Source organism: Oncorhynchus clarkii, chromosome 9 (assembly GCF_045791955.1).
Source record: "Oncorhynchus clarkii lewisi isolate Uvic-CL-2024 chromosome 9, UVic_Ocla_1.0, whole genome shotgun sequence".
Taxonomy (NCBI): Eukaryota; Metazoa; Chordata; class Actinopteri; order Salmoniformes; family Salmonidae; genus Oncorhynchus; species Oncorhynchus clarkii.
This window is the reverse complement of record NC_092155.1, coordinates 21679370-21691892: the sequence shown is the minus strand read 5'-3', so window position 1 is coordinate 21691892 and position 12523 is coordinate 21679370. Positions and strand designations below refer to the sequence as shown.

Genomic DNA, 12523 nt, shown 5'->3' with positions numbered 1-12523 from the left:
AAAAGTTCCTGTGAAGTAGTGACATGCGACATACACCTAGCTTCCTGAAACGGGTCACATATGGCATGTTACTAGTCAGCCCTGTGGGTACGGAAAGGACATTGGGTGTCAATTGAATATAGCAGCATGGGATGGAGAACAACCGAACCAGAAAAAAAAACTTACTGACTTGTTTTGTTTCTGCAAGTCTTTTGACTAACGTTTGTGTAGAGTAGAAAAATTGTGCCCTATAGTACACATTTGAACCTTTCTCTCTCTCTCTACCTCTCTCCCTTTGTCTCTTACAGCATGGAGGAGTGTGAGGCCCTATGCACGCGCATGGCCATCATGGTGAATGGACAGTTCAAGTGTCTGGGCAGCATCCAGCATCTTAAGAGCAGGTGAGGCCTTGACAGCGGCACTAACAGCTTGGCCACAGCTTTAATGCTCTTAATGGGAAAAATCCAATGCAATGTACATCGAGTGAACAACCTCAATTTGTCAGGGCATGGACTCTACAAGGTGTCGAAAGCCTTCCACAGGGATGCTGGCCCATGTTGATTCCAATGCTTACCAGAGTTGTGTCTAGTTACCATGCCCCGTTCAAAAGGTACTTAAATATTTTGTCTTGACCATTCACCCTCTGAATGGCACACATCCATATCGCAATTATCTCAAGGCTTAAAAATCCTTGTCTCCTCTAATTCATCTACACCACATATGTCAGAGTCAAGGCCCGCGGGCCACATCCGGCCCGCAAGAAGGTTTTTTACGGCCCCTGGGATGATCTTGATTTATTATTAGAACCGGCCCGCAGCAAGCCGGCAGCCCGCAGATCTTTTACACGCACCAATACTACATTTCCCACAATGCAAAGGTGACGCACCGAGCAGTAGGCTGCTTCATTTCAATATTTATTGGCACAGCAGTCGTCAGCATCACAGTAAAATTAACTTTCAGATACCCATCAAAAATGGCAAAACGGAAGGTGGATACTGAGAACCGGGGGTTTCAAACAAGGTGGGAGTCGGAGTATATGTTCACGAAGGTAGCTGGAAAACCTGTGTGTCTTCTGTGTGGAGAAAGTGTGGCGGTACTGAAAGAGTATAATCTGAGACGACATTATGAAACGAAACACGCGGACAAAAACAAGAATATGGACATGGAACAAAGGCTACAAAAGGCAGAGGAATTAAAACGAGGCCTCAAATCTCGACAGGCTCTGTTCAAAAAAGCCAAATCACAAGGCCAGGCTGCTGTCAAGGCCAGTTTTATTTTGGCAGAAGAGATCGCTAAATCAGCCCGGCCATTTACGGAGGGGGATTTCATCAAAAACTGCATGATTAAAGTTTGTGACGAAGTTTGCCCAGAAAAAAGGCAACTCTTTTTAAATGTGAGTCTGAGCAGAAACACCATTGCCGAGAGAGTAGACCAGTTGTCCATCAATCTAAAAGAGCAGCTTGTGAAAAAGGGAAAAGATTTTATTGCATATTCCTTGGCTGTGGATGAGAGCACCGACATTTCTGACATTGCCCAGTTGTCAATTTTCATCCGCGGAGTGGACTCCAACCTAAGCGTGACAGAGGAGTTTTTGGCTTTACGTCCTATGCATGGCACAACTACGGGGCATGATTTGTATGAAGAGGTGTCAAGATGTGTAAATGAGATGGAGCTGCCTTGGGAAAAACTCGTGGGTTTGACAACCGACGGAGCACCTGCGATGTGTGGACACAGGAGCGGACTGGTGGCGAAGATACGGGAAAAGATGCAAGAGGAAAACGCGACAGGTGAGCTGACAGCTTATCATTGTATCATACACCAGGAAGCGTTGTGCGGTAAAGCCTTGAAAATGGAGCATGTAATGAGCATCATCACGCGCACAGTTAACTTTATCAGAGCCAAAGGTTTGAATCACCGCCAGTTCAAGGCATTTCTGACGGAGTTAGAAACGGAGCATGGTGATTTGCCTTATCACACAGAGGTGCGATGGCTAAGCCAGGGAAAGGTGCTTCAAAGATGTTTCGAGCTTTGTGAGGAGATTTGTCTGTTCTTGGACAGCAAAGGGAAAGACACAACACAACTCCGAGACGAAATGTTTCTGTGTGAAATGGCTTTTCTGTGTGACATTACGAGTCATCTGAATGCAATAAACTTGCAGCTGCAGGGTCGGGATCGTGTCATCTCTGATATGTACAGTACAGTGAAGGCATTTAAAACCAAACTGACTCTGTGGGAGACGCAGATGCGGAAAGAAAATTTGAGCCACTTTCCCAGCTGCCAGACCATGAAAGAGAAGCTCTCTACCAGTGCGTTCCCGAGCACACAGTTGGCTGATAAAATAGGTATGCTTGCCGCTGACTTTCGACGCCGATTTGCTGACTTTGAAGCACAAAAAAGCAGGTTGGAACTGCTCGGTAACCCATTTGCTGTTGACGTGGAAAGCTCACCACCAAACCTCCAAATGGAGTTGATTGACCTCCAATGCAATGATGCACTGAGGGCAAAATATGCGGCAGTGGGTGCTGCGGAGTTCGCCCGTTTCCTCCCCGGCACAATGCCCCAGCTGCGCATCCAGGCTGCTCAAACGTTGTCTATGTTTGGCAGCACATACCTGTGTGAACAACTGTTTTCTTTGATGAACCTGAACAAAACATCACACAGAAGTCGACTTACTGCTGAACACCTCCACTCAATTCTGAGGATTTCTTCAGCTCAGAGCCTTACCCCGAACATTGATGAACTTGTGGAAAAGATGGGACACCACCAAGTATCACCCTCAACCTCAAACAAGTGAACATTACTGTGCAATCACATATTTAGAGTTTTTACTCAGTTCAAGTTTAAAAGTTAAAATGTAATATTTGTTTTCACTGCATGTTACTTCTCCTTAAACAAAGTGTTGTTTTTGATTAATAGATTTTTGCACTTTATTTTTTTGTATTTCAATCCAATTATATTTTAAAAATATTTCAGTTGAGTGGATGATAGAAAATTGCTATTATTGTTTTTTCTTTGAAGTAAATTTAGCCCACTTTTGCTAAAATAGAAAATATAGTCTACTGATGGTGCCTTGAATACCGGTTTCTTTCATTTAATGTTCATGTTATGGGGATATTTATATAAAGGAAATTTGTCTTTTGTGTCTGTTGAAAATTAAAGATTACTGACAGAGCCATAAGAAAATATTGCTTTATTTATCTGATCATATTGTAATATATTTGTTAGGTTTTCAGTAGGTTCAATTAGGTTCACTAGACTATATGCGTCATTTAAAAATTTTTCAATGAACATTCGAACAGTCCGGCCCTCGTCTTGTAGCTGATTTTTTTATTTGGCCCTCCGTCCATTTGACTTTGACACCCCTGATCTACACTGATTGAAGTGGATTTTAAAAGCGACATCAATAAGGGAACGTAGCTTTCACCTGGATTCACCTGGTCATTATGTCATGGAAAGAGCAGGTTTTCTTAATGTTTTTCCACACCCAGTGTTTAACAACCTATACTGAAGCCCTGCGAAATGAGTGACATACAGAAACGCTATTGAGCTTTAGCCTTAGGTGCACTCACATGTACAGTACAAAGGCATGATGCTATCCAAGGTTTGTCTGTATTTTATGAAGGCCAGTACTAGGGGATTCCAGTATTAAGCAACAAGGCCCTAGGGGGTGTGGTATATGGACAATATACAGTGCCTTGCGAAAGTATTCGGCCCCCTTGAACTTTGCGACCTTTTGCCACATTTCAGGCTTCAAACATAAAGATATAAAACTGTATTTTTTTGTGAAGAATCAACAACAAGTGGGACACAATCATGAAGTGGAACGACATTTATTGGATATTTCAAACTTTTTTAACAAATCAAAAACTGAAAAATTGGGCGTGCAAAATTATTCAGCCCCTTTACTTTCAGTGCAGCAAACTCTCTCCAGAAGTTCAGTGAGGATCTCTGAATGATCCAATGTTGACCTAAATGACTAATGATGATAAATACAATCCACCTGTGTGTAATCAAGTCTCCGTATAAATGCACCTGCACTGTGATAGTCTCAGAGGTCCGTTAAAAGCGCAGAGAGCATCATGAAGAACAAGGAACACACCAGGCAGGTCCGAGATACTGTTGTGAAGAAGTTTAAAGCCGGATTTGGATACAAAAAGATTTCCCAAGCTTTAAACATCCCAAGGGGCACTGTGCAAGCGATAATATTGAAATGGAAGGAGTATCAGACCACTGCAAATCTACCAAGACCTGGCCGTCCCTCTAAACTTTCAGCTCAAACAAGGAGAAGACTTATCAGAGATGTAGCCAAGAGGCCCATGATCACTCTGGATGAACTGCAGAGATCTACAGCTGAGGTGGGAGACTCTGTCCATAGGACAACAATCAGTCGTATATTGCACAAATCTGGCCTTTATGGAAGAGTGGCAAGAAGAAAGACATTTCTTAAAGATATCCATAAAAAGTGTAGTTTAAAGTTTGCCACAAGCCACCTGGGAGACACACCAAACATGTGGAAAAAGGTGCTCTGGTCAGATGAAACCAAAATTGAACTTTTTGGCAACAATGCAAAACGTTATGTTTGGCGTAAAAGCAACACAGCTGAACACACCATCCCCACTGTCAAACATGGTGGTGGCAGCATCATGGTTTGGGCCTGCTTTTCTTCAGCAGGGACAGGGAAGATGGTTAAAATTGATGGGAAGATGGATGGAGCCAAATACAGGACCATTCTGGAAGAAAACCTGATGGAGTCTGCAAAAGACCTGAGACTGGGACGGAGATTTGTCTTCCAACAAGACAATGATCCAAAACATAAAGCAAAATCTACAATGGAATGGTTCAAAAATAAACATATCCAGGTGTTAGAATGGCCAAGTCAAAGTCCAGACCTGAATCCAATCGAGAATCTGTGGAAAGAACTGAAAACTGATGTTCACAAATGCTCTCCATCCAACCTCACTGAGCGCGAGCTGTTTTGCAAGGAGGAATGGGAAAAAATGTCAGTCTCTCGATGTGCAAAACTGATAGAGACACACCCCAAGCGACTTACAGCTGTAATCGCAGCAAAAGGTGGCGCTACAAAGTATTAACTTAAGGGGGCTGAATAATTTTGCACGCCCAATTTTTCAGTTTTTGATTTGTTAAAAAAGTTTGAAATATCCAATAAATGTCGTTCCACTTCATGATTGTGTCCCACTTGTTGTTGATTCTTCACAAAAAAATACAGTTTTATATCTTTATGTTTGAAGCCTGAAATGTGGCAAAAGGTCGCAAAGTTCAAGGGGGCCGAATACTTTCGCAAGGCACTGTACCATGGCTAAGAGCTGTTCTTAAGCATGACACAACACAGAGTGCCTGGACACAGCCCTTAGCCGTGGAATATTGGCCATATATCACAAACACCTGAGGTGCCTTATTGCTATAATTATAATATATTTTTTTTATTTAACCTTTATTTAACTAGGCAAGTCAGTTAAGAACATTTTTGTATTTACAATGATGGCCTACCCGGGCGACGCTGGGCCATTTGTGCGCCGCCCTATGGGACTCCCAATCACAGCCGGATGTGATACAGCCTGGAATCAAACAAAGGACTGTAGTGACGCCTCTTGCACTGAGATGCAGTGCCTTAGACCGCTGCGCCACTCGGGAGCCCATTATATTATCAACTGGTTACCAACGTAATTAGAGCCTTAAAAATATTTTCTTTATTCAATGCAACACGTGTGATAAACGGTTCAATATTTTATTTTACCTTTAATTAACTAGGCAAGTCAGTTAAGAACAAATTCTTATTTTCAATGACAGCCTAGGAACAGTGAGTTAACTGCCTGTTCAGGGGCAGAATGACAGATTTGTACCTTGTCAGCTCGGGGATTTGAACTTGCAACCTTCCGGTTACTAGTCCAACACTCTAACCACTAGGCTACCCTGCCGTCCCGGTCAGGCTACCCTATACCATGACAGTCAGCCAATCAGCAATCAGGGCTTGAACCACCCAGTTTATAATGACTCATACGTCATCAGTGTTTCTCCAAATCAGAGGTGATTATTTCTTGGTAGTTCTCAATAACATTATGGACATTTGGTCTAGTCTTAACGGAGCAACCCACCCTTTCCGTCTCATAGCTGTGACATGAGTGTGTCCTCATTTCGGAGTCTTTGAGAAATCTGAGATTGATATGCCCATTCTTTTTCCTCCAATGTATGCGTTCAGATGCCATGAACACTGTGATAAGCAACATTTTGAAATGTATTTTAAATTGAAGAAACTTTATTCAATGCAACATGGTGAAGTAAACAAAGATTAGCCTACAATTCCATAGAGTGCATTAGCATTAGTCTTGATGTATTATGTTAATACCGCATGTTGTTTTTTTCCCCCTTTAATGATGTTGTAGTAAACAAGTATTGCTATTATAGTATTTTACAGTACAAGGTTAGAGTTAGGGTTCTATCTATGTAAATAACACACCTTGATTCTTCCCCTCATTCACATATTGAATTGAATGACTAAGCGTCGTCCGGGTTAGGGAACGGTTTGGCCGGGGTAGGCCGTCATTGTAAAATAAGAATTTGTTCTTAACTGACTTGCCTAGTTAAAGGTTAAATAAAAGAAAAAAAGCCTATCTAAAAGACGTCAATAGTACGGTAAGCTACGTAGACTTGCAGGAAATTAGTTTCAAAACAACAAAATGTTCATACGTCGCTCAAATGAAGATTGTTGGTGGTGTATTTAATAAACAATAACACAAAAGGTTGGGGAACCCTGCTCTGAACCACAATCTTTTTTTTTTTTGTGAAAATAAATCCTTCTTTGACTCTTCCATCTTTACCGTCCTGTAATGGCCTTTATACATGCCTCTTAACACATTTAGTCAGGCTCCATCTCCAATCTCCCCCTGACCTTAAACCCGGCACTTAAGTATGCTCTCTGATATTCACCTGACATTTTCACAAGGCCAACCCCCTTTTGGGCCATCTCACATATGGTGATGAGGGTGGCAGTGGTGGGGGTGGGGCCATCCATTATGTTGGGCCGGGGGGGTTGACATTATTACAGCAGTATCGTGTGATCTTCTAGGAGGACATTACAGACTAAAGGGACGAGGGGGGATCCATTTTACAAGTCAGAGAGTGGGGAGAGGACGAGTATGGGTGGAGGGGATGGGGGAATGTATGCCTATGTTAGGTCTGAGGCTGAAATGAGCAAAGGGTGTCAAGGATATTTCCCATCAAGAGGGTTGATGTCATATCATCTCTGTAGCCGTTAAATCAGAGAAAAGAGAGCGAGGGGGGACAGAAGAAAAGGGAGAGAGAGGGAGAGAGGAAGAAAGCAATGGTCTTACCTGTCCCTCCAAGCTGTTGGTGTAATTGACAGATCCTCTGTGTCAATGACTTCCTGTCCTCGGGGACAACGAGGCCGCCCTAAATCATTTGAGAGACACTGTATAGTTACGGGATGTGGAAAGAGGGAAGAGGGAGGCGCTGAATGGGTTAACCCGTGCTCAAGTCTACTGTATAGTCTATGCTGTCAGCCACAGCCAATCAATCACTCATTTATTTCACTTCATAGACCAAAGCCGGGAGGGGGGGGGGGGGGGATAGATAAACGTTACATGTGCATTGACAGTTTTTTTTGTTAGTAATTTTAGGTCACGTGAGTTTTTTGGGGTGTGGCTATTGAAATGCTATCGCTCAGTTCTTGCGACACAGTGAATAATTTCTAATTAAGCGTCGCTATCTCTTTCTCGGCTCATGTAATTCATGTTTCATGAGGTGTGGGCCCCGTTAATGACTCTCCGCTGTTTTCCTTTCCACTCTTCCCCCTGCTACGCGCACCCATGAAATGTGTCCCCAGTGTGTGTGTGTGTGGGGGGTGGGGGGGGGGCAAGGGGGAGGGTGGTAGCAGAGACAGGGACAGGGGGAGGGTGGTAGCAGAGCGTTTGATCAACCATCTTTAATGTCAAGCTGCGCAAACCACTCGGCAATGTAATCTATCCACATTTACCTGTGGAAGCATGGCATCGCTTTTCTTCTGCTTGTTTATGTGAATGGCTCGGCCATGCTGTGAGGGAGGGGTGTGTTTACGCAACATCTCACGATTACCCAAGTTGTTGCAGATTAGGAGACGGGAAGATTTCCATCTGCGTGTGACTGGAGGGGGTCGAGGCAGGTGGCGAGCCGCTGTCACGCAGTGGTATTAAAGACCGACCTGCATGATGGACGGGGCTATTTTTTCTTCCCCCCCCATCACGGGTGAGAAAGAGTGTGGAATCTCTCCACAGGGTGCCTCTCACATTTTGACTCTGCATTGTGTGTGTAATACATGCTAGTCCACCTTCTTCCTCTCCATCTTCTCGTCACCCCACCCGCACTCCTCCTCCTCCTCCTCCTCAAACTTCTCGTTACATTACCTTTATGTATTCATCCTCCTGCTGCCTCTCTTTTTTTTATCTCTCTCTCGCTCTACTTCCCTCCGCCCTCTCGCTCAGTTGGTGATGGAGCATCAACCCACCCTTGTTTGTGCTGCCCCCTTCAGGCCACACCGATGACCTGTCTTCCCACCTTCTCATTGGAGCTGCCTGGCTGGCAGCCTCATTGTTTTAACAACTCGCCCCTGTACATCAATCAGGTCCAAATATAAGCAAAAATTGCACCATTCAAATCGGAGAGAGACCTCTTAACACAGTTAGGGGACAGATATTGTTTGAAGAGGACGCCCTCCATTATCTGGGTTGATGATTGTTTTGTCCCTCTCTACCCAACTGCCCCACGACCGGGTCGGCTCTGTAGCATTTCCAATCAATCATTCGTCGGAGGAGAGAATTTCTGAAAGCCAAAAAGAGAATCGGGGAGATAAATAAGTGGCTGTAAATATACTTTTTACAATGCAGGAGCGTCGGATCCAGTCGAGTCCCAGGTGTTTAGTAAAGTGAAATGAAGTGCACGGCCGTAAAAAACCTTCCATCGCGCCCATATAAGCTGGTCAGGAGAAGGGAGAGAAGGACGCGGGAAGCTGGTGTTCTTTTCCTGTGACTGACATCTTTCATATTTATTGTTTTGCATTTTATTAGGATCCCCAATTAGCCTGCTGCCGAAGCAGCAGCGATTCTTCCTGGGTTCCAAACAGGAAATGAAAACGTAACATTCATAAGTCTGGAGGATAAGGGTTTATGTGGCTAGCAGGAGCTATATTTCGCTGCATCTCAACGTTTATTCCTCCGTCCTTACTTTGAGACCCAGTGCCGTCACAAACGTGTTTCATGTGTTTAAGAAAACCTGAGTATACAAAACATTATGAACACCTGCTTTTTCCATGACAGACTGACCAGGTGAATCCAGGTGAAAGCTATGATCCCTTACTGAAGAGGAAACAGGTTAAAGAAGGACTTTTAGGCCTTGAGACAGTTGAGACATGGATTATGTATGGTGCCATTCAGAGGGTGAACGGAGTTTGGTAGTAGGTGCCAGGCGCACCGGTTTGTGTCAAGAACTGCAATGCTGCTGGAATTTCACAGTTTCCAGTGTGTATCAAGAATGGTCCACCACCCAAAGGGACATCCAACCAACTTGACACAACTGTGGGAAGCATTAGAGTCAACATGGGCCAGCATCCCTGTGGAATGCTTTCGACACCTTGTGTCGTCCATGCCACGACGAATTGAGGCTGTTCTGATGGCAAAAGGAATGCAACTCAATATTAGGACAGTGTTCTTAAAGTTTGGTTTGCTCAGTGTATATTTCCACACTGAGTTTGGAATAATATTGTGAAAATGAGGATAATGCTCTTTTAGTGTAAGACCTGTTTGAAAAGACCGCCTGAAATTTCAGCCTGTTTTGGTGGGATAGAGTTTTGGCCTGTCCAGTTAATAGACCAATAGGAAAAAGTTCCAAACCTCTCTGCCAATAACAACACATTTTCCGTTTAACTTTCCACTCAGACCACTCCCAGACAGTGCACAATTCTTGCTTGAGAAATGGCTCTTATCTAAGAAGCTATTTGTTTTTGTACCATTTTAATTGAAAACAATCCGTCAGGTACATAATTGCTACCCAGCCAGAACTGATTAGATATTGAGATATAAACAGCTGCGTTGGACCTTTAAGGGGAAAGAGTTAAATAAAATACAAACGAAAGCTGCGAAGTGCATTTAATGCATTAAGGTAATGTTGCGCACAGCGCCAGAGAGTTTTATAAGGGCACCTAAAAGTTGTGATCAATCTAAGGAAGTTGCCTTTGAGATGTCTAGTAAATTTGTGGATTGACTATGTGGATTGACTGCGTTGCACCGTGGCTAAGTGATACATTATCTAACTGACTGTTAGTGTCTGAGATGGATGGGAAAACAGCAGCCCTTAGGGTTTACAATGCATCAGCTGTTATTAATACCCATTGCACACGGACAGATACAGTGTGTAAAATCCTCTATGGCCATCGAAAGCATGTGTGTGTGTGTATGCATGTGGTGTCTGTTTATGAGGCATATATCATGTGTGCGTGTACGCTTTGAAGTGTGTGTGTGTGTGTGTGTGTGTGTGTGTGTGTGTGTGTGTGTGTGTGTGTGTGTGTGTGTGTGTGTGTGTGTGTGTGTGTGTGTGTGTACACGTGTCCATGTGGATTCATGTCTGTCTCTCAGAGTGGAAGCGCGTGTGTGTCCATTTCAGACCTCATCTGAGCAGTACCATATGTATTTTCAACTCCAGCCTTGAATAAAACATGCCTCTGCATCATATATATCCATCGCCCGTGGCTTCTCCCTGCTAGGGAGCTTCAGTGATGACCCTTACAGGCAACCTCTGTGTGTGACCCATCGAGGACTTCCTGCCTGATCAAAGCACGGCCACCCAAGCCTGTGGTGTAACCCCTTTCCCCACTCCCTTCAACCCCCCCCCCCCCCCCCCCCCCCCCCCCCCCCCCCCCGGACACCAATATGGGGGGTGTTTGTTGACCTTTTCCCTCTCTTCCTCAATCTTTTCAAGGGGGGAGAGATGGGAGAGGAGAGTGTAGAGGATAGATGAGAGATGGGATAGAGGAGAGCGTAGAGGATAGATGAGAGATGGGATAGAGGAGAGCAAATAGGAGAGATGGGAAAGGATAAATGGGAGCGGAGAGGAGAGATGGAAGAGGAGGAGAGATGGGAATTTTGAGGAGAGACAAGAGATGGGATGGGAGAGATGCACAGCACTCCAGCAACAGCTTTCTGAAGCTGGAGGTTATGTGCTTGAAATGACACGGGAGTGACTCCAACTGAGTCGGGAGATAAAAGAGGAGAGATGGAAGAGGAGAGATGGGAGACAAAATAGATGGGGGAGAAGAGAGATGGGGGGAGAAGAGAGATGAGGAGAAATGGGAGAGGAGAGGAGAAATGGGAGGGGTGATGAAATGGGATAGGAGGAGAGTGTAGAGGATAGATGGGAGAGGAGAGTGTAGAGGAGAGATGATAGAGGAGACGAGAGAGGAGAGGTGGGAGGAGTTATGGGAGAGGAGAGATCGGAAAAGAAGAGAGCTGGAGAGGAGATAGGAGAGGATGAGAGATATGAGAGAGATGGGAAAGGAGAGATGGGAGAGGAGAGATGAGAAAGGGGAGACGGGGAGAGGAGAGATGAGAAAGGGGAGACGAGGGGAGATAGGAAAGGAGGCAGAGGAGAGATGGGAGAGATGGTAGAGGGGAGATGAGAGAGTGGAGGAGCGCATGGAGAGGAGATAAGATGAGAAAGGAGAGATTGGAGAAGAGAAGATATGAGATGAGATATGGGAGAGGAGATATGGGAGTGGAGAGATGGGAAAGGGGAGACGGGAGGAGAGATGGGAGAGGAGAGATGATGAGATGGGAAAGGAGGAAGGAAGAGAGATGGGAGAGGAGAATGGAGATGAGAGAGGATGAGAGATGGAAGAGGCATAAAGAGAGATGAGAGATGGAGAGGAGACGTGGGAGAGGAGACATGGGAGAGAGGAAAGGTGGGAAGAGTTATGGGAGAGGAGAGATGGGAAAAGAGGGCTGGAGCGCAGAGAGGAGAGATGAGAGAGGAAGAGAGCAGAGAGATGAGAGAGGAGGAGATGAGAGAGGGCAGATGAGAGATGGTAGAGGAGAGATATGAGAGAGGAGAGAGGATGAGAGATGGGAAAGGAGAGATATGAGAGGAGAGATGAGCGAGAGGAGAGATGAGGGAGATGGGAGAGGAGATGGGAGAGACTGGAGATCTAGAATTTGCCAAACCAAGTCCTTTGTCCTTTGAAGAATGTCTCTGGTGGTAAATTGGATACGTTGTAGTAACGTCGTTGTGTGGTAGACGTTACTACAATGTTACTGTCTGTTCCTTCCTAACCTGTGCTTGCAGCTGCGGTTGCTAACTCAACGGCTAGGAGATATCACTTCTGTAGTGAATAAGAGTTCAAAGTTCATACCATTCGCAACCAAAGCTCATGCTGATGTTGGCTTCATTCTGTAGTTATTATCTGAACCATTCTGGGATAGGACCGTCGCCCTCATATCCTCGAAACAGCAAGTTCTATTGTCGTCAAGGCTTTATATAGGAAGGG

At 44.7% G+C, this 12523-nt stretch overlaps 1 protein-coding gene across 1 annotated transcript in view; it reads left to right on the top strand.

Annotated features, from left to right (window-relative positions):
- LOC139416093 (phospholipid-transporting ATPase ABCA1-like) overlaps positions 1-12523 on the top strand; it is a 240692-nt gene that overhangs the window by 207746 nt on the left and 20423 nt on the right. Inside the window, exon 48 of the mRNA XM_071164364.1 lies at positions 288-380. Within this exon, the coding sequence (XP_071020465.1) occupies positions 288-380 (93 nt within the window). The remainder of the gene's footprint in view (positions 1-287; positions 381-12523) is intronic.